We start from the raw sequence: 21,847 nt of genomic DNA, 5'->3' as shown, positions 1-21,847 counted from the left end.
TGCAATATTTTATCTTGGAACGGCAATCTTTTAACGCTATTGAAGGCTAAAATCTGCTCCCGTCACTTTAAAATCCATTTCTTCTTGTGGACGTTTCCTGCAAATGTGACTGACGAAGCCGTTTTGTCTTTCAGAAGCCGAAAGGTCAGAGAGAAACACATTTGCAGAGCGTCTGTCTGCTGTGGAGGCCATCGCCAACGCCATCTCTGTGGTGTCGAGCAACAGCTCTGGAAACAGGACTGGCTCCTCCAGTAGCAGAGGGTACGCTACCGCTAAATCAGTATTGGAACAGAATAAACAAGTGAAGAGCAACTTCATGCTTTAAAAATGAATTCAACCCATCCTGCTGTGCGTTGTCAACAGGCTTCGTCTAAGGGAGATGATGCGGAGGTCTCTTAGAGCAGCAGGTCTCGGCCGCCACGAGTCTGGGCCGTCCTCCGGTGACCACCAGGACCCCGTGTCCCCACCCATCGCCCCGTCAAGTTGGGTCCCAGACCCTCCGCCTATGGACCCTGGTGAATGCATCTAGACAAAAGCTAATAATTGCTCTCTGCAAGATAAGCTTATAACAATCTTAAATGATTTTTTTTCTTCTCATTCACAGATGGTGACATTGATTTCATTCTCGCACCAGCAGTTGGTTCACTCACCACAGCTTCCTCTGGTTCTAACCAGGGCCCCAGCACTTCCACCATACCAGGTTTGTTGCTTCCTGTGGAACAAAAGAAAAAAAGTACAGGTAGTAGGGCTGGGCATTTATCATATTGTTTATCATTTATCGTGATAAGTTTCTTATCGTGATAAGAATTTAGATTTATTGTTATCTCAATAATTCCAATTAAGAAGCTCCCAAACTGTCTGTATTGTTGGATTGCTACTTTTACTATTCGTTCATTCAATCAATAAATATCAATACATTTGAAAATGTGATTAAATGTAGTGACTCTGCAGCTGAGAGAGATATGTCACACTTCTCCATGACTGGTGTCTTTAAGAAGCCCATTTCAAATGGGAATGTTTTTCAAGAACAATATTTGTGTTTGCAGAGCTATGAATGCTGTCATGCAGTTACAACCATATAGAAGTAATATTTAATCATAATTTTTTATCATTATCACAATAGTAGCACAAAATATGGCTATAAAATTCTAAATCCATATTGCCCACCCCTATATAAAACCAACTTTTACAATTTCTTCCTTGACTACACTTCTATTCAAACAGGCTAAGGCTTTCTACTTTGTGTTCAACTCTCTGCAATGTTATTGCAGATGCTGAAAAAGCTCACGATATTTTAACCTGGTCAGTGTGTAGGAATCCCGGTTTGTGAGGATAAATAAAACGTTACGACTTTTCAACATCTAAACTCTGTAGTGCGAGTTGAAGCCACATGAGCAACACATTTAAATGTTTTTAAGCTAAACTCCCTTCTGCCTTCCTACAGGACCGTCAACAGAGACATCAGTGGTGGAGTCTAAAGACAGGAAGGCCAACGCTCACCTCATCCTGAAGCTGATGTGTGACAGCGTCGTTTTGAGGCCACACCTATGGGAACTGCTCTCTGCAAAGTAGGAATTTTCAACCGCATGTTCTCCAATAAGGAGATAAACGATCCGCTTCGCAGCCAGTGTTGTTCCTGTATTTCTCTTTCTGAACTTCTTGCCTTCTTGCTCCGTCTGTCTGACAGGGATGCCAGAGGAATGACCCCCTTCATGCTGGCTGTCAGTGGAAGAGCCTACCCAGCTGCTATCACTGTGCTTGAGGCCGCTCAAAAAATAGCCAAGAGTAAGTCAGCTGCTGTTTAAGAAGTGGAGATGAAAAAAAACTGATCGGTTTCAACCCTATTTTACACTATAAACTACTGCAGGGATGAAAACTCATTTTGAGAAATGATACTCCCATTTTAAGGAGTTGGATAATATCTGGAGCATTTCAGGTTATGAGTTAAATAAAGGCTGTTGGGCTTTGTCCCAGTTGCCTCGTATTGTGTGTTTCGACTCTCATTTCCCCGTTTTCATTTTTTCCTTTTGTTCAAATGTCTTGAACACAGTGGCCGACCCGGAGAAAGACGATGCGGATTCTATGTTCATGGAGATGATTTGTCCTGTGGGAACCAACCCAGATGATTCTCCGCTTTATGTCCTCTGCTGCAACGACACCTGCAGTTTCACTTGGACCGGAGCAGAGCACATTAACCAGGTCAGCCATGAAGGACAGAGGGAAAAACATTATAAGAGGGACAGTTTGTCATTTTTCTTTTTTTTTCACTTTTAAGCCTTGGTATATCATGTTTGTTTTTGAATAGAATTTTTTTCTAATTCAGAGTTCATGATTTTTAGGACATATTTGAGTGTCGAACATGTGGCCTGCTTGAGTCGCTCTGCTGCTGCACGGAGTGTGCTAGAGTGTGTCACAAAGGACACGACTGCAAGTAAGTCCTTGTTTTCACTTCAGCTCTGCAGGGACCTGAGAAACATTTTCCTCCTTGCTTATAATTAATTATTTTTATTGTGGTTTTAATTTATTCTGCCTCAGGTTGAAAAGGACTTCCCCTACAGCTTACTGTGACTGTTGGGAGAAATGCAAGTGCAAAACACTGATAGCTGGCCAGAAGGCTGCCCGCCTGGATTTACTCTACAGGCTGCTAACGACAACAAACCTGGTCACTACACCAAACAGCAGGTCAGCGTTTTTTAATTTTTTTTAAAAAAAAAACAGAATTCTTGCTGTAAGTGGTCAGAAATGATTAATTATTACCAGCTAATTGCCCTAAAGCTGTTTGGACATGTGTAAGACAGGGTGTGAGTGTCTTAAATTCATGTCTAAATTTTAAGGCCTAAAAATGTCTTACAATCATTTTTTTTTTAAAAGTGACTTGGCCTTAAATACATTCATTGATCGCAAATCTTTGAATTTTGCCATGTCTGGGCTATTTTATCTCGTATACTGGTATGTCTTCTTTTTTTTCTTGTAGGAACTTTTTTGTCTGAACATTGAGTTGCACACAATTCTCATTGTGTTCTGTGACTCCAGGTAGTTGAGGCTATCGGTAGTTACCTGCTAACATACCCTTGTTGGCCATTAAGCTAACAAGGGCATATTATTAGCAAGTAGGTATCTAGTAAGGTTTTTTGTGTGCGTTTTCACCACCGGCTCACTTCTTTTGCCAACTTACGAGGCTAGGTGCATTCCTTGTAAAAAAAGGAAAAGAAAAACAAACAAAAACAAAAAATGTTTTATTTGGTACTGTGGGTGTTAAGGCTGCAGAGAGCCGTGTGAGAAGCACAATTCTGCTGCTGCCAACAGCCACAGACACCCCAGAAATGTAGTTTTTTGCTATGCTTGGTTATGGTACAATAGAATCCCCCAACTATCTCTAATATTTATAGTTTTTTGGTGTTAAATTTTATTCACGGTAGCTTTAGTGTTAAATATGAGATGTTGAAACCTGCTGATATCCTGTAGAAATCTCTTTGCTTCCTCATTTTTTATGCTAAAAATAGCTAAATTTGAGGCATCCTCACTCAGTAATGGCCTCCACACTGAAGAGAATCGCCAGCCGGACATTATAGGTCATAGATACGGTGCATTTATTGATCCTAATAGGACCGGATTTTTCAGTTTTTGTCTCGCTGGTCACTAGTCAAGCTGAAAAATCATCCAATCCACCTAAAGTGAATTTGCCACAAGTTTTGTTTTTACATGAAATGGTAAGTAAAAATAGTGGAAAAGAAAATGAATCTATAACATTTTTTGATTCTTCTTGCAGGGGGGAGCATATATTACTGTTCCTGGTTCAGACTGTAGCCAGGCAAAGTGTTGAGCACTGTCAGTACCGACCGCCTCGCATCAGAGAAGACCGGAACCGTAAGGCTGCTAATGCAGAGGGTGGGTTTTACCAAAAGTTAAGTTCTTTTACATGCCATTTTGTGCATCCTATGGGATAAACTGTGCTTGTTTTCAGGACTATGTCCCTAAAACAACCGCTGTTGTCTTCTTTCAGACTCTGATATGCCAGACCACGATCTGGAACCTCCTCGCTTTGCTCAGCTGGCCTTGGAGAGAGTCCTACAGGACTGGAACGCCCTCAAATCTATGATCCTGTTTGGTTCTCAGGAAAACAAAGATCCGTATGTATTAAAGCAGAATGTTGTTTGGGTTTTTAGAGCAACTCGGCCTGTATGAGGCATATTATGGTATGCAGGGCACAAATACTATTCTGTATTAACAGCTGTAGTTTTTTTTACTTATTTTTCTTTACTTTAGGTATACAAACGTCTTGAAATGAGAGAAGGCAACTCTGATTGCAAAATAATTGCAGGGCTGTCTAGTGAATAATGGAAAAATAAAGCAATAGCTTCCAAATTAGCCAGATAGGCTAACCTCTTGTTAATTATTTATTTTTTGTGTAATTTTCATTGTTTTTTACTTTTTAAAAATTATTTAAATTGAGTAATTTTCAGAATATTTCAGTAATTTTCTTTTTTTCGTTTGTAATTATCAGGAGATTGTCTTAATGACAATCTTTACAAAGACCGTTTGTTTTAATCATGCAATCAATCAAGTTTATTTGTGTAACACATTTCAGCAACAAGGCAGTGCTTTACATCATAAAACACAAAAATAAATCTATGGAGTCAGTTTTGGTGTAAGGCAGTGGTGTCCAAACCTTTTGTTGTCTTTTTTTTTTTTTTGGCCTTTTTCATCATTCTTGACTTGTTTTCCAGGGTCTGAACAAACTCTTTCCAAGGGCCACACTTTGGGCCCCCCTGGTGTAAGCTCAACATGTTGACTTTTCTTTTTTTTCTCCCTGTGTGTCAGACTTAGTGCCAGCAGCAGAATTGCTCACCTCCTGCCTGAAGAACAGGTGTACTTGAACCAGCAGAGCGGCACCATTCGCCTCGACTGTTTCACACACTGCCTCATTGTCAAGTGTGCTCCTGACATCACCGTGAGTCTATATGCTCTTCATAAGTTCGCATGTAGTGTGTTCAGCTTAGTTTTGTTTGCTTTAATGCAAAAGATCTAGAATTTTTTTTCAAACGATGGTCATCTTTGAAACTGTTTTTTCCCCCCCTTTAGTTTATTGACACTCTACTGGGGACTCTGATAAAGGAGCTGCAGAACAAATACACGCCGGGCAGGAGAGAGGAGGCGGTGGCCGTCACTAGAAGGTTCCTGCGCTCCGTCGCGCGTGTGTTTGTCATCCTCAGCGTAGAGATGGCTTCCTCCAAGAAGAAAAAGTAAGACCAAAGCTTACGGTTTTGGGCGCAACCCTTTGAAAATTGCTCTAAAAACGGGTTTCCATGTCTTTTCCCCCCCACAGCAACTTCATCCCGCAGCCCATCGGGAAGTGTCGGCGTGTTTTCCAGGCTCTGCTGCCGTACGCGGTGGAGGAGCTGTGCAACGTCGCGGAGTCCCTCATCGTCCCGGTCAGGATGGGAATAGCGAGGCCCACGGCTCCGTTCACGCTGGCCAGCACCAGCATAGACGCAGTTCAGGGCAGCGAGGAGCTTTTCTCCGTGGAGCCGCTTCCTCCCAGGTCGTCGCCGGACCAGTCCAGCAGGTGGGCCGAAAGCCGTGAAACGCATTGCTGTTGCAGCTTCTGTTCTCCACAAACCATGAAGACTCGGTTCAGTTTGAAGAACCTTTGGAGAAGATGAGGCTGGATTTTACTTGTTGATGCATCTTGAAGATTTTTCTTGTGTGTTTTTTTTCAGCTCCATCCAAACAGTTGCTTCTTACATCATAAGGAACCCTCAGCCCAGACGGAGCAGCCAGTCTCAGCCCGTCAGGGGACGGGACGAGGAGCAGGACGACATCGTGTCAGCCGATGTGGAAGAGGTGGGTAGCCATGCTTGATCTGTTATAGATATAGTCAACCCAGAACCTCCAGACTCACTAAGAACCTTTCCCCTATATGCCATAACTGTCTTAAACAGCCATACTATTCTATTTTATCCTGATTTGTATTTTCTTTTAAAGTGTATTTTATCTTATTGTCTTTTTATTCTGATTGTAATATGAATACTACATCAAGGTGCAGTTTTGAATTTTGTTGTTTTGCTACAGTACAATGACAATAATTCATCTTTCTTTCTTATTAATTTTTCTGCACTAACATTTGGAAACAATTGGATCAATTTGTACTTTTGGGTTTTGGCAACTAAAAAAGGAGAATGCCTGCATTTTCTTTTAGTGCAGGCATTCTCTTTATGTGGGCCAAAGTTGGCAGCTCAAAAGTAACTCCAGACCAAGAAATATTAATTTTAAATCGTAATTAGTAGAATATTATTCCAGTGTGCTAGTTCCATTGTAGACAGAAGGCTGGGTTTTTTTGTTGTTTTTTTTTTTTACATACTCGACAGTAAACTAAGCATGAACGCTTTAAATTAATCTCTTTTTTTTTCCGTAGATCCAAAACCTTCCCCCAGTTTACTTATTATTTTGGGCTTGATTGAAGGAAACTGAAGAAATATTTAGTCTATTCTCAGCTATTAAAACATAATCTTGTTCAGTGTTCATTTAGAAAACACTTGCTGTATTTTAGCCAAGTTTTAATTCAGCAATTAAAAGCAGATTGGGTGCAGCAAAGTGGACTTTAGAGTACAGGTTAATGAGTAATGTTATTTATGCTACTTCTTATGAAAATAGAAGGAAATCAGAAAGTTTTGGAAAGATGATCACTTTGTGTTGCATCTAAAGTAGATTTTAAATTGAAAGCTATAATTTTTCCTAATTTATTTAAGTTATTCTTGAAATGTAGTCAGGGAGCCGCAAAAACCAACCCAACAGTGAAATAATATATGTTTTCACATATGATACTTTGTAAAGTTAGACTGATTGCACCACACTTTGTTTTTTGTTGTTTTTTGGGGGGATCTGACTGGTTTTTGTCCTCAGGTTGAAGTTGTAGAGGGTGTAGCTGGCGAGGAAGACCATCATGATGACCAGGAGGAGCAGGGAGAGGAAAATGCTGAAGCTGAAGGTCAACATGACGAGCACGATGAAGATGGTGAGACAGTTTTAGTTTCTTATTGTTTTTTCTAGAGCTTTAATGTTGTTATTGACTTTATCACTGGAAAGAAAACACCAGTCAGCTTTATCATGTTGATTGGTCTGTGCGTTCAGGAAGTGACATGGAGTTGGACTTGCTGGCAGCCGCCGAAACGGAGAGCGACAGCGAAAGCAACCACAGCAATCAGGACAACGCCAGTGGTCGCAGAAGCGTCGTCACGGCAGCAACTGCCGGCTCTGAAGCAGGTTGATCAGCAGCTTTATTTTAGCATTTTATCAACTAATACTAGATTTACTTCTACAGTGAAAGCTTAGATTCTTTGAGACTCTGTTGAACTGTTCTAAGCAGACAATTTCCTTCCTGGAGCAGATGACTCTCTCGGCATCCATTTTATAAAAATCGAGATTGATTACAAAGGCTGAAGTAAAACAGAATTTTAACCATTTTAAAAGAAATGCAATCTCATGAAGTTTAAAATATGCTTATGCGAATGTTGTTTTACCTTTGAGCCGTTTTCAGTTACATCAAGTGGGAATTTACAGAGGAGCTGATAATTACTGTATTTTCTGGACTATATCACACTTTTTTTCCATAGTTTGGCTGGTTCTGCAACTTACAGTGAGGTGTGACTTGTACATGTTTTTTCCCCCTCTTCATGGCACTTTTTTTTTTTTGACTGATGCAACATATAGTCTGGAAAATACAGAATTTACAATTGAATGGAGGTCCAGCAGTAATATTCCGTTATAAAAGGATGAGAATGTAATTTACTTGAAGTCAGATTGACTGATATCGAAGTAAAACTGTGTAAAAAGCAAAAACTTTCTATTGGTTTGAATGAGCAACTTTCAATCCCCTTTATCGTAAGGAAGGACTGTTTGTCTGACCAAAAACTCTTCGTTCTGAGCGTGCGTTTCACTCAGAAAGATCACCGATGATGCACTGCCTTCTACTTGCATTACCCATGAAAATGGGACTGTGTGTAACATTTTAGAAGTCTCACCTGGTCACCTCTCTAACTAGCTGCTAGCTTTAGCCTCTGGGACCAACTAGTTTGGATTTATGGTAAATCAAGATGCTAAGAGAGTCATCTACTGACAGTAAGATGATAATTACTCAGAACTGTTTACCAGAACCTTTTGTAAAGAATTCTCAACTATCACGTTAAATGTGTCTTTTCTAGGAAACATTCCCTCCCCCACACATTCATTTTAGTTTGACCTTAGTGTTGTATGAGAGAAGTAAAAAACCGATTGCATTTAAACAAGTTCTATATTTTATTCCTGATTTAAAGAAGAGGCCAGTCCTCTGATGAAGCGGTTTGGTTTGTCGGGGATTTCTGTGTAGGAGAGCTAATGATACAGCGGACCAAACTACCCCTGGCTGAATACCCCGTGTATTTCATTTGCAGGTAGTAGGGTGTCCTTGGCATTTCCTATTTTTGGTATGAGCTCCTCTTTATTTCAATGCACACACAGATTGCAGGGCGAGAGTGACTTTGCAAACTGCACACACGGTTTCCTTCTGAGAGTTCGTTCAGTTTGACCCCTTTTTGATACGTCCCGACTACTGCCCCATGTTTGCTAAAGAGCGTCTCTCATCACAAGTGTCGTCTTGTCAACGTTTCACTTAAATAATAATTAACTCAGTTATTGCCAGTGGTTTGTGATGATGTTTTTTTTTTTTTCCCCCTGCCTAAATTTTGTACAGTATATGTGTCCTCTGACGTATCGGCGCCATTGCAGATGGGGGTGAAAAATGTTAATCTCTGACAAAAAGAATAATAATTTTCTAGAAAAAACTTTCTAGAACTTTTCTAGAAAAGTCTCAATTTAGCTTGAACATTTTTTGAGATTAATCTCAGAAATTTTCTTTTAAAAAACACGAACATTTCTGAGTTTCAGGAGTAAAAAAATCCTACAAAAACAACTAAAATTTTGAGATTAATTTCAGATATTTTCTAGAAACAGTTGAAACTTTTAAACTCAGAAAATATCCATGTTTCTTTCTCAAAGATTCTTTGTTTTTTGGGGGCGGGGGGTTCTAGCAAATTTTCAACTTTTCAAACTCAGAAATGTCCTTTTCTGGAATATTTCTAAAATCTCAAAATTAGATTTTTCAGATGGAAATTTATTTATATTTTTTTTTATTTTTCTTCTATCTACAATGGAACTCATACATTGCCATAATATCCTACTAATATTGCTGATGCTTTTTCTTTTCAGATTCTGATCAGATTAGCCTTAATATTTCTCTCTAGGTACAGTTTTTATGTGGGAAGAAAAAACAAACTAAAACCACAGTTTGTTTAACCCAAGTTTCATTAGACATTATACTTTTCTTCCTGTCATATTTGCTGTGTTCTGCCTTGTAGTGGTGTGATTTACTCATGTGCATTTCTGTCTGTGTAAACGTGAGCGAATGAAAAGTTAGAGATTTAAATCTTACATCTGAACTTGTCTTTTTTCTCTCTCCCTTCGTCTTTCTTTCTGCTGAAGGTGCTAGCAGTGTCCCTGCCTTCTTTTCAGAGGACGACTCTCAGTCAAACGACTCGAGCGACTCGGACAGCAGCAGCAGTCAGAGCGAAGACGTCGACCAGGAGACGTTCCTGCTGGACGAGCCGCTGGAAAGGACGACGAGCGCCTCACACGCCAACACTGCCGCCCAGGCTCCCCGCTCCATGCAGTGGGCCGTTAGGAACACCCCGAGCCAGAGGGCGAGCGGCAGCGGCAGCGGCCCCTCCGCCTCCTCAACACCTGCTGGTCTGTAGCTTACCAATACTGAAACAAGTATAGTCTTGCTTCTAAAGAATTGGTCAATTTCAACTGTGTTTTCACGCAGCGAGCTCTACCGGCTTGATATACATCGACCCGACAAACCTGCGGCGCTCCAGCGCAATCAGCTCCAGTGCAGCGGCGGCGGCTGCAGCGCTGGAAGCCAGCAATACCAGCAGCTACCTGACTTCGGCCAGCAGTTTGGCCCGCGCCTACAGCATCGTCATCAGGCAGATTTCTGACCTCATGAGTCTGATTCCCAAGTACAATCATCTCGTCTACTCGCAGTATCCTGCAGCTGTCAAGCTCTCCTACCAGGACGCAGTCAACCTGCAGGTAATGGGAATAAAAGCGTTGCATTCCTGGGTTTTACACACAAGTTCTGGGTGAGGTCGGAATCCATGGAGACTAAAAAAAAAACAGACGATACTTTAGCTGATGCATTCGTTGGGCTGCAGTCATTGTTTGTGTTTTACTGACTGCCTGGCCACCCCTACATGGGTTTATAAGGTATATATTTCTGATTTACCTTATAAATTGTAAAATATTTAATTAAAGATGAAATAATACATACTTGCTGTATTTAAAATGAAAGCAACTATGGAACGAGTATGGAGCCTTGGGGAACCCCACAGGTTAAATAAACTTTGACAGAGTAGAGCAAAAGTAACCCATCCGTTTGTTGGACACACTGATCTCCATCATAACAATTTGGGTTAGGTTCTGACTAAAGAGTTGTTGTTTGTCACTAGAATTATGTGGAGGAAAAGCTGATTCCCACCTGGAACTGGATGGTGTCCATCATGGACTCCACCGAGGCCCAGCTGCGGTATGGCTCGGCTCTGTCGTCTGCCGGAGACCCCGGCCACCCCAGCCACCCGCTTCACGCCTCGCAGCACTCGGCTCGCCGCGAGCGCATGACGGCCCGGGAGGAGGCCAGCCTCCGCACTCTGGAAGGACGGAGGTAGCAGAGTCTCCCAGCGGATTTATCCATTTAAAAAAAAAAAAACAAACTAAAACGTACAATTGAAATAAAACAATTTCTTTTTGAATTTCAGGAGAGCAGCCACACTGTTGACGGCTCGCCAGGGCATGATGTCGGCACGGGGAGACTTCTTGAACTACGCCCTGTCTCTGATGCGCTCCCACAACGACGAGCATTCAGACGTGCTTCCTGTTCTGGACGTGTGCTCACTGAAACATGTGGCCTACGTGTTCCAGGCCCTCATTTACTGGATAAAGGCCATGAATCAGCAGACCACCCTGGACACGCCACAGATGGAAAGAAAAAGGTGAATTTAGACAAAAAGGGTTGCCCACATTGGGCTCTGTGTATTGCTTCGACAAAAAGTTGTTTTTTTAATTTAAAATCTTAACATTTGTAACCCTTTTCCCCCCCCTTCTTTTTTTAGGAATCGAGAGATTCTGGAGCTCGGTTTGGACAATGAGGATTCTGAGCACGAGAACGACGAAGACACCAATCAAAGTAGGGGGAAAAACTCACTTAATTTTAAATACTGCAAAAATACAACTTCTTACAAAGTATTTTTGATCTAGTTTCTTACCGTTTTTAGTTAATAATTCCTTAGTATTAGTAAAAATTGGCAGATTATTTCACTTTTTCCCATAAGTACTACTACTAAAGTACTAGTTTATAAAGGAATTAAGTAATAAGTAATTCAAGGAATTAAGTATTTAAAACAGGCTCCTGTATACCACTGAAAAATTACTTGTAAATTAGTTTTGTCGTTTTTTTTCAAGTGAACTAACATATTTACTCTAGAGCCTAGACCAAAAGTAATTGGTGAGATTTTGTGTTTTTTGCAGTCTACAGCTGTATTTTAATCTATCGCACGTTATATTCTCAGCTGACCTCCGTTTCTCTCTTACCACAGGTTCGACCCTGCAGGACAAGGACGAGGACTCGGTTCCCGCGGAAACAGGTCAAAACCACCCGTTCTTCAGGCGCTCGGATTCGATGACCTTCCTGGGCTGCATCCCTCCCAACCCCTTCGACATTCCCCTGGCCGAGGCCATCCCACTGGCAGACCAGCCTCACCTACTGCAGGTCAGACTTCCAGACGTGAAACGTGACCAGGCTCCTCTCCTGTACGGCTGATCTGGGATCTGTTCACAGCCAGTCTACAGCTGATTTGGAGGCTTCTTGGAACAACAGCCGATTATAGGCCTGATTAAAGTGTGTAGCTAGAGTCATTCGGAGTCTTGGTTAAACTCTTGATGGTTAAAACTGGCTGCAAGCAATATAGCTTTAGATATTTTTTTCATGAATCGAAGAGTGCCAAGTAATGTTTGCGACAGTGTGACTTTGATTACTCAAATCTCCCCAAAGGACAGTTCAAAGCGATGACCAAGACATTACAGTCGTTAACTGCACTCAGAAGTTCATGTCTGCCGTTATGCCGTACATCTGGGGAATTGTTCTCCGTGGCTTTAACTCAGTTTTGGTTCTTCACCAAACAGCCAAACGCCAGAAAGGAGGATCTGTTTGGGCGTCCCTCTCAGGGCTTGTACGCTTCGTCTTACATGACAACCAAAGGCCTGGCTGAGACGAGCATGGACAGGAACTGCTTGGAGGTAAACCACCAGCCTCTCTCTACCCTGCCCCTCCCCCCCACCTTATTCATACCCTCCCAGCTTCACCAGACAAATACTTGCAGTTGTTTTGTTTTTTTCAATGTATGACTGGGACTGCATGATGTGTTGAGTCAAAATTTTCATTGCATAACCAACATCACAATCACAAAGGACTGCATTATGTGGTACACCGTTACTACAAGGGCAATACATTTATGGTTTCCATGACAATAATATATCTGGGCTGCTGGATGGACTTTCTTTGCCCCGATGCTAACAACTAATGTAGATTTTAATTACCGCAATGCTGCTGGAGCGCTGTTGACTAGACATGGATTAGTTACTGGATCAAGATACTAAGATGGTAAAAGTTATTCCTTGTTAACACATTGAGATTGTTGTGCCGATTTTTGTCCTGATTTCAATCTTAGAGGCTCTGATTATTTTAAATGGTTCTGAAAATAATCATAACTGAGATTCCTGCTGTGTGTGTTAAGAGTGATCTGGTTTGGTTGGAAGAATTTAAAATCAACAGTCAAAATGTTGGTTTGTTTTTGGCCTGATCTCACAACATATGTGGTGAACGAGAACGCAGCCTGTTGAATGTGACGTGTAGCCAATCAGAAAGCGAGGTGACGGAAACACAGAGGGGAGTTTTAGATGAAGAAGGCAAAACAACTGTCATGGCACACCTGAAAGTCCAGTAGACTTTGGAGACGTCTTTTTCTGTAGTTTTTTTTTCTCCATTAAATAATCCACAAACTATCGTCATTGCGTCTTCCCGGTCGGCCATGTTTGTTTACTCTGAGCTCACGTTTGGTCTCAAAAGGTTTTGCGAGATTTCCCGTCTGAAACCTGAATGTTGGTGAGTGAACTCGGTTTGTTTGTGGCTTTGACCAAACCTGTCAAACCTCAGATTTTTTATTGTGGTCTCTCGGGTTTTGAAAATTGGCTGACCGCTTTAAAAATCTTGCCATGTGACCTAGGCTTAACATTCATAACCGCAAAAATCAGTCTGTTCCTGCGCTTTTAAACCTTTAACAAGACATTAATTGCAGCTTTCTCCAGCTGCTTGAAGCATTGTGTGACACACATCTCTCCATTCCTCACCTTTTGCTGTGCACTGCTGGTCAGCTGGCAGCAATTAGGGTACTACTTTTCACTTGCTTTCAATAAGAATTAATGCAGATGTTTACAATTATGTTCATTTAAAAAAATATTTTTTAAATTAAAGTCTTAGTTCATACTATAAATGTTAAGTTCTGTGACGCCATGGTATTTTTTCCTCCTGGCTATCATGTTATTAATATCCCATATCAGCCCATGCCACATCATGAATGTGGTTAAATTCTAACCAGTATTGTCATCATAACCTTCAGCAATAATAAAACAAACATTGTTTTCTAATAATACCAGCCATATGCATAACCAAATTTCTACAGTCTATAAAACTATGCAAGATTAGATGTTTGCTATGGATATACAGTATTTGCATAATTGAAATGTGGATATTTGAAACAGTTATGATTGACTCGATGGTAAAGCTGCAGATTGTAACTTTTATTAAAAAAAAGTTTTCCATATTTATTAAAACTATCACTATTCGGTTACAGTACAATGTAAGACAGATAATCTGTGGAGAAAAAATTAAGAAGTCCTCTGCCTTCTCCTAGTATTAGCTGCAGAAATCTACCACTTAGTCAGAAACAACCAATCAGAACCAGGAGGAGGGTCTTAGCACTACCAGTCAGTCTACCTCATGCTCACCCCCTCCCACTTACTCTTTGCTAAGATACACCTGGTTTATCGCTACAGAGCCTGCTTGAATTCTATTGCTAGTTAGCATAGCCACCGATGATGGCTGATAAATGGTTTTCCTAGAACGGCGAGTTGTATTTCCACCATTAGCACATTGAGCAGCGTACAGGAGAGTGATTGACAGCGCTGCGACCCTCCTCCTGGCTCTGATTTTCCCCTCTGTTTTCCCCTCCCTCTCCCTCTCCCCCCTTTTTAACAAGTTGTCTGTTTAATGCCTTACATTTACGTCATGGTGAAAGTTTTCATAAATATGGAAAAGACATATTTTTGTAAAAAGTTCCAAAAATAACTTTTTACATATTGCAACCTTATCTCCTAAAAATGTCTGATGTTGCTGAAGAGCCTCTCATTCCCTCGCTTAATCAGATCCTGCCTACAAAGATGTCGTACACCGCCAACCTAAAAAACGTCATGAGTATGGAAAGCGGCCAGCGGAGCATGGGGAACCAGACGCTGGGCGAGCAGGAGATGGAGACTTCGAAAGCGGGTCCGTCTCCCCGTGACCTCGCCGCCCAGCTGAAGAGCAGCCTCCTGGCTGAGATCGGCCTCACAGAGAGCGACGGGCCTCCTCTCCCGTCATTCAGGCGAGCTGCTACAATTCCCTTCAAAAACGCATCATGAATGTGAAGGTTTAAATGAAATCGCGTCTAACTTATTTATTTTTTCCCCCGCCTCTTGCGGTCCAGACCGCAGTGCAGTTTCATGGGGATGATGATTTCACACGACATGCTGCTCGGCCGGTGGCGCCTGTCACTGGAGCTCTTCGGTCGCGTCTTCATGGAGGATGTGGGAGCTGAGCCTGGATCAGTAAGCCTGATTTAAGTTTTTATAGAAGCTAGCCAAAACGAGGAAAAACTTGAAAATTCTTCCATTTTAATTAGATATTTTCAAGGTTTGTAAAGCGCTTCATTTCTGCATGAAGTGCTTGATTTTCAAGCTGCAATAAAATGCAATGTGATGTTTCATTAAAAGTGTATATTTACAGTTGAAACCACATGTTTTTCATACACCCAATACATTTTTTTGGGTGTATGAAAAAAAATGCAGATACATTTTTTTTCTCACCATCTGAAGTTTAAATCAGACCAAATTTCTCTTGTTTTAGGTCGCTTAGAATGACCAAAATTATTTATATTTGCTAATTGTAGAAAACATGGCGAACATTTTTAGAGATTTTTTTTTTTTTGCATATTGTGTTTGCATTTAACTTGAGCAGGAAAGTCATTCACCTCAACATGTTGTGTTTGGATTGTTTCAGCGTAATTAATATTTATCTCATTCCTAGAAGCTCAGTGACTTATTGATCATCTTATACTTCACATGTTAAAGTTGTTGGTGCCGTTCAGCGTCTATCAGCTGCATCTATTCCATTGTATTGGGAGTCATCAAAGCATTTCTTACCGTTGGAGCTTGAGATAACCATCCTGTTGTCTCGTTTCCCCAGATCCTGACGGAGTTGGGCGGATTCGAGGTGAAGGAGTCCAAGTTCCGGCGGGAGATGGAGAAGCTGAGGAACCTCCAGTCTCGAGACCTGGCGCTGGAGGTGGACCGCGACCGCGACCAGCTGATACAGCAGACCATGCGCCAGCTCAACGGCCACTTCGGCAGGCGGTGCACCACCACACCCATGGCCGTGCACCGGGTCAAGGTCACGTTCAAGGACGAGCCCGGGGAGGGCAGCGGCGTGGCTCGCAGCTTCTACACGGCCATTGCGCTGGCGCTGCTCTCCAACGACAAGCTGCCCAACCTGGACTGCGTTCAGAGTGTCAGCAAGGGCATGCAGGCCAGCAGTACGTGTCATCACGATTACAATTCAAGTATGCCAAACATAGAAACTATTGCATATTACGACATTTTATCCTGCCATAAATGATGCTTCAGTCATGCTGAAAATATTTCATTTTGCTGTTGCAAATGTATTTTTGGACAAAACTGGTCCCCGCCCACAGAAAATGTATTTTATATTTCTTTTCTGTCTGTTTTGTTTTTTAACCTTCCAGATCTGATGCAAAGGTTGAGAAACAGAGATCGGGAGCGAGAGCGGAGAAGTGGAGGGCTTCGAGCGGGATCTCGGAGAGACCGAGACAGGTCAGCGCTGTAGTGACAACATAATATGACAAAGATAATCTGTGAAAAGATCAAACTCCTCCATGTCCACCCGGTGCTGCTATTGCAATCTAAAGAAATGCACCGTTACTGACCAAAAACAAACAATCAGAGCCAGGAGGCTGATCTAAGCGCTCTCAATCAACCTCGTATATGCTGCTAAATGCGCTAATAGTGGAAAAACAACATACTGCTGGCCATACTGTCGGTGGCCATGCTAACTAACGTAGCATTCCTGGCAAACTCTGCTGTGGGAAACCACCTGTAGGGTAGCAGAGAGTAAGGGGTAAATCACAAGAGGGTGATTGACAGCACCTAGACCCTCCTCCTGACTGGTCGTTTCTGACCGAGTGGCGTATTTCTGTAGTTGACTCTAGGAGAAGGGAGTGATGGTTTTAACAAACATGTACAAAACATTTTTTATGAAATGATATACTCCTGCTTTAAGAGCAAACCATAAAGAACATTTTGAAATACGGTTTTTCTGGTTTTCCAAGTGTAAGCCGTCAATTTAGGATTTATTTTAGCAGCGGAGACATCTTGTGTTGAGATTAACTGCTGTAACACAATTTTTTCCTATTTTAAAACAAAGGCAGAATGATTAATTTCACATTAAGTAGAAAAGCTGCAAATACAGCCGATGGACATATTAGGTTGACTATCTTAGTCAAACATGTAAAAATAAACCACAACAAACCTTCTTTCAAATTTCTCAGAAAGTGCCAATAGGAATTCTACAAATTCTAAATATAACGTAAAATAAATAATAAAGCATTATATTACTCAGAGTTCAAATCATAGAATTAGAGTGAATAGATCTGCCCTTATGGTTCTGGTCCATTGTCACTGATGTCAGATCTAGATTTTTTTATTTATTTATTTTTTACAGATATTAATATCAGATCGGTGCTTCTGTGGTTCTGACGTTGTTTTGGTCCGTAGGGACTCCAGAAGGCAGCTGTCGATAGACACCCGGCCGTTCAGGCCTTCCTCTGAGGGAAACCCCAGCGACGAGCCTGACCCCCTGCCTGCACACAGACAGGCGCTTGGTGAACGGCTATACCCTCGAGTTCACGCAATGCAACCGGTAATCATCCATCAATTTAGTTAAATCTGGAGGGATTTTAGAGTTGTGCATTATTTCTCAGTGATTGGATGTAATTTAGTGCATTTTTCTCTGCAGGCGTTTGCCAGTAAAATTACCGGCATGCTGCTGGAGCTTTCTCCTGCTCAGCTGCTGCTGCTGCTGGCCAGCGAGGATTCCCTGAGGGCCCGGGTGGAGGAAGCCATGGAGCTTCTCATTGCACATGGAAGGTAAATCCACCTCACCCGGCGGAGCAGGCGTGTAGTGAAGACAGGGTTTGTACTGGTGCTTGAAATCCTTGAAAATGCTTCAATTCATAACTACATGTTTTAAGATTTGGAAAGTGCTTCATTTGAAAGTGATTGATATTCAATCTGCACAGTTTTGTAATAAAGTGCAAGTTTAATGTTTGTTTAAAAGCCTAAACTTGGAAAGTACTGTGTATAGTTATACCTAGGCCTGTCACGATAACAAATTTTGCTGAGGAATTAATTGTCTCAAAAATTATTGCGATAAACGATAATATTGTTTGAAGACCTTTTTAAACTGATTTAATGGAAATGACGTAATAATGCATGCGATTTCCTGCCAAAGATAGATACACTTTATTTTCAAAAGAACACTAAACACTGGAACTGATAAACAAAATAAACAAAACAACCAAAAACAAAAATAAAATGGATTCTCAGTCTCCATTAACAAAAAATGTACTTGAATAAAAACTAAACAACATAAAGCCAAAGTGGAAATAAATACTTCATTCAACCAAAAGAGTGCAGATTATGAAGTATGTATATTATGTTGCCCTTCAGTAATAATTAGATTTAAATAGAGAAGATGGACACATCGACTACCTGCTGCAATAGTTCACACTACACGATTTTTTTGCCCAGATTTTCCCCTTCCGACAATATTAGACCGTTGGTCGTTCTAAGATTGTCGCTTACGATTTCGTAACCGATCATCCTGTAGTGTGTGGTGTGTTACTGTAGATATCGTTGCTGCTCTGATCCAAATCAGGGGTTTTCCCCGACTGGGAGTGTTAACACAGCCTGTTGAATGTGACAGGCAGCCAATCAGAAAGGGCGAATTGTCCTCCATGCTTTCTGAGGGGAAATTACAGAGGGGAATCCCAAACAGCTGACACAGGCAACCTGAAGTCCAGGCATTGGAGATAATATGTGGAAACAACATTAATGTTTATTCAACATTTTGTGCAAAGAATATAGAAATGACAAGAGGAGGAGTTGGAGCGAAAGTGCTACCGCAGTTGATAAACCCGGTACCTTTTCAGCTGTTCTTCGTTAACGTGACATAAATAGGTTATAATGATTTTCATTCAGTCAGGACTTTATGCTGACACTAGCCACATGCACTGCAGGTATCCATCCATCCATCCATCCATCTTCTTCCGCTTATCCGAGGTCGGGTCGCGGGGGTAGCAGCTTCAGAAGGGAGGCCCAGACTTCCCTCTCCCCAGCCACTTCTTCCAGCTCCTCCGGGGGAATCCCGAGGCGTTCCCAGGCCAGCCGAGAGACATAGTCCCTCCAGCGTGTCCTGGGTCTTCCCCGGGGCCTCCTCCCGGTGGGACGTGCCCGGAACACCTCACCAGGGAGGCGTCCAGGAGGCATCCTGACCAGATGCCCAAGCCACCTCAACTGGCTCCTCTCGATGTGAAGGAGCAGCGGCTCTACTCTGAGTCCCTCCCGGATGACTGAGCTTCTCACCCTATCTCTAAGGGAGAGCCCAGCCACCCTACGGAGAAAACCCATTTCGGCCGCTTGTATCCGCGATCTCGTTCTTTCGGTCATGACCCAAAGCTCATGACCATAGATGAGGGTGGGAACGTAGATCGACCGGTAAATCGAGAGCTTCGCTTTTTGGCTCAGCTCTCTCTTCACCACGACGGACCGGTACAGCGCCCGCTTGACAGCAGACGCTGCGCCAATCCGCCTGTCGATCTCCCGCTCCCTTCTTCCCCCATTCGTGAACAAGATCCCGAGATATTTAAACTCCTCCACTTGGGGCAGGACACCCCCCCTGACCCGGAGAAGGCACTCTACCCTTTTCCGGCTCAAGACCATGGCCTCGGATTTGGAGGCACTGATCCCCATCCCGGCCGCTTCACACTCGGCTGCGAACCGATCCAGCGAGAGCTGCAGATCACGATCTGATGAAGCCAAAAGGACCACATCGTCTGCGAAAAGCAGAGATGAGATCCTGAGGCCACCAAATCGGATCCCCTCAACACCTTGGCTGCGCCTAGAAATTCTGTCCATGAAAGTGATGAACAGAATCGGTGACAAAGGGCAGCCCTGGCGGAGTCCAACTCTCACCGGAAACGAGCCCGACTTACTGCCGGCAATGCGGACCAGACTCTGACACCGGTCATACAGGGACCTGACAGCCCGTATCAAAGGGCCCGGTACCCCATACTCCCGGAGAACCCCCCACAGGGCTCCCCGAGGGACACGGTCGAACGCCTTCTCCAAGTCCACAAAACACATGTAGACTGGTTGGGCGAACTCCCATGCACCCTCCAGGACCCTGCTGAGGGTGTAGAGCTGGTCCAGTGTTCCACGACCAGGACGAAAACCACACTGCTCTTCCTGAATCCGAGGTTCGACTATCCGACGGACCCTCCTCTCCAGGACCCCTGAATAGACCTTGCCAGGGAGGCTTAAGAGTGTGACCCCTCTATAATTGGAGCACACCCTCCGGTCCCCCTTTTTGAACAGGGGGACCACCACCCCAGTCTGCCAATCCAGGGGAACTGCCCCCGATGTCCATGCGATATTGCAGAGTCGCGTCAACCAACACAACCCTACAACATCCAGAGCCTTAAGGAACTCCGGGCGGATCTCATCCACCCCCGGGGCCTTGCCACCGCGGAGCTTTTTAACCACCTCGGCGACCTCGCCCCCAGAGATTGGAGAGCCCAACCCAGAGTCCCCAGGCTCCGCTTCCTCAGTGGAAGGCATGTTGGTGGGATTGAGGAGGTCTTCGAAGTACTCTGCCCACCGGCCCACAACGTCCCGAGTAGAGGTCAGCAGCACACCATCCCCACTATAAACAGTGTTGGTGCTGCACCGCTTCCCCCCCCTGAGACGCCGGATGGTGGACCAGAATCGCCTCGAAGCCGTGCGGAAGTCTTTCTCCATGGCCTCTCCAAACTCCTCCCACACCCGAGTTTTTGCCTCAGCAACCGCCCGAGCCGCATGCCGCTTCGCCCGCCGGTACCCATCAGCTGCTTCCGGAGTCCCACAGGCCAAAAAGGCTCGATAGGACTCCTTCTTCAGCCTGACGGCATCCCTCACCGAAGGTGTCCACCAACGGGTAGATTGTAGTAAAGCATTGATTCATGCCAGGTATTTAAATTAGTTCACTGGACTTGCAGCCATTATTTTGTGCTTATTGTTGGACACCACATGGCAGGAACGAACCCGATCGAACAGTTATAAGTAGGATTCCTGTCGGCTAATGTGTGGTCTGTCAGGTTTTGAAAATGGGCCGACAGCTCTAAGATCGTGTAGTGTGCACTGGACATTACACTAAGGAAATGAGGAAGGGAGATGTCAGTGGAGAGCACCGGAGTTGAGCCTTTTTTTCATTCAGTGTCATCAACAGAAAGAGAAAAGGACCGGAAGAGACGATAATGCCGATAATTAAAAGGAGGTCGATAGTTTTAATTTATCGTACGATTAATTGCTTTATCGTTTATCGCGACAGGCCTAGTAATACCAGATATTTTCATACAAATAATAAAAATACAGACTTTTTTTTTAATCTCAAGTTAAATCAGACCAAACTTCTCTTATTTTATGTCAGATAAAATCACCTAAATTATTTCTGTATTTGCTAAACGTCTGAAAATTTACTGAGAACATTTGTTGCTTTTATTCTTGAATATTTGTTATTCCTAATGGCTCAAAGTTTCAAAACTTGAAATTTTGCTTTTTTAGTTTAAAATTTCCCAGCTGTTGACTGTAGCATACAGATTATTACTGTAAAAAATATTAACAGTAATAATCTGAGCCAGACATATAATAGTAAATTTAAAGGGTTTTTTTTGTTTGTTTGTTTGTTTTGTTCACTTATTGTTTTAATCTCTAAGGTGTGGAAAAGTTTGAAAACTTAACTGGAAAATGCTTGAATTTTACTGAAGGACAGCCAGTTGAACCCTGTAGAAATCACAGCAGTGTCTCTTCCATGTAGATGTTCTCTACATTGATTTTTATCATTTAACCAACATCAAACTCTTCTTGTTTAGGGAAAATGGTGCTGACAGCATCCTGGACCTGGGCCTCCCTGAAGCCTCTGAAAAAGCACAGGTAACCCATTTTTTTTCCTCTTCTTTTTTTTTTTAGCCTTCCCTCCTTTTCACCATCACTTGTAAAAAAGAAATAAATAAAAGTGTGATTTATCTGAGATTTCAAAATTAACGAAGCGTTT

The 21,847-nt window shown here is 42.7% G+C and overlaps 1 protein-coding gene across 8 annotated transcripts in view; it reads left to right on the top strand.

Moving 5' to 3' along the window:
* Positions 1-21,847, top strand: part of ubr5 (ubiquitin protein ligase E3 component n-recognin 5) — a 49,545-nt gene that overhangs the window by 22,840 nt on the left and 4,858 nt on the right. For 5 of the 8 annotated variants that reach the window (XM_028016275.1, XM_028016279.1, XM_028016282.1 and 2 more), the window contains 30 exons: positions 135-261; positions 364-515; positions 605-700; positions 1,445-1,568; positions 1,688-1,785; positions 2,051-2,199; positions 2,340-2,431; positions 2,536-2,682; positions 3,770-3,888; positions 4,004-4,130; positions 4,822-4,951; positions 5,083-5,243; positions 5,327-5,566; positions 5,721-5,844; positions 6,904-7,015; positions 7,132-7,263; positions 9,517-9,780; positions 9,860-10,128; positions 10,545-10,756; positions 10,851-11,084; positions 11,205-11,278; positions 11,688-11,860; positions 12,274-12,387; positions 14,572-14,789; positions 14,892-15,012; positions 15,650-16,022; positions 16,206-16,293; positions 17,254-17,398; positions 17,495-17,625; positions 21,666-21,726. In XM_028016275.1, coding sequence (XP_027872076.1) covers positions 135-261; positions 364-515; positions 605-700; positions 1,445-1,568; positions 1,688-1,785; positions 2,051-2,199; positions 2,340-2,431; positions 2,536-2,682; positions 3,770-3,888; positions 4,004-4,130; positions 4,822-4,951; positions 5,083-5,243; positions 5,327-5,566; positions 5,721-5,844; positions 6,904-7,015; positions 7,132-7,263; positions 9,517-9,780; positions 9,860-10,128; positions 10,545-10,756; positions 10,851-11,084; positions 11,205-11,278; positions 11,688-11,860; positions 12,274-12,387; positions 14,572-14,789; positions 14,892-15,012; positions 15,650-16,022; positions 16,206-16,293; positions 17,254-17,398; positions 17,495-17,625; positions 21,666-21,726 — 4,607 coding nt within the window. The remainder of the gene's footprint in view (positions 1-134; positions 262-363; positions 516-604; positions 701-1,444; positions 1,569-1,687; positions 1,786-2,050; positions 2,200-2,339; positions 2,432-2,535; positions 2,683-3,769; positions 3,889-4,003; positions 4,131-4,821; positions 4,952-5,082; positions 5,244-5,326; positions 5,567-5,720; positions 5,845-6,903; positions 7,016-7,131; positions 7,264-9,516; positions 9,781-9,859; positions 10,129-10,544; positions 10,757-10,850; positions 11,085-11,204; positions 11,279-11,687; positions 11,861-12,273; positions 12,388-14,571; positions 14,790-14,891; positions 15,013-15,649; positions 16,023-16,205; positions 16,294-17,253; positions 17,399-17,494; positions 17,626-21,665; positions 21,727-21,847) is intronic. The other 3 variants (XM_028016277.1, XM_028016278.1, XM_028016281.1) reach the window with 2 other exon arrangements.

Source organism: Xiphophorus couchianus, chromosome 5 (assembly GCF_001444195.1).
Source record: "Xiphophorus couchianus chromosome 5, X_couchianus-1.0, whole genome shotgun sequence".
NCBI classification, from domain to species: Eukaryota; Metazoa; Chordata; class Actinopteri; order Cyprinodontiformes; family Poeciliidae; genus Xiphophorus; species Xiphophorus couchianus.
This window is presented reverse-complemented; position numbering and strand designations above follow the sequence as displayed.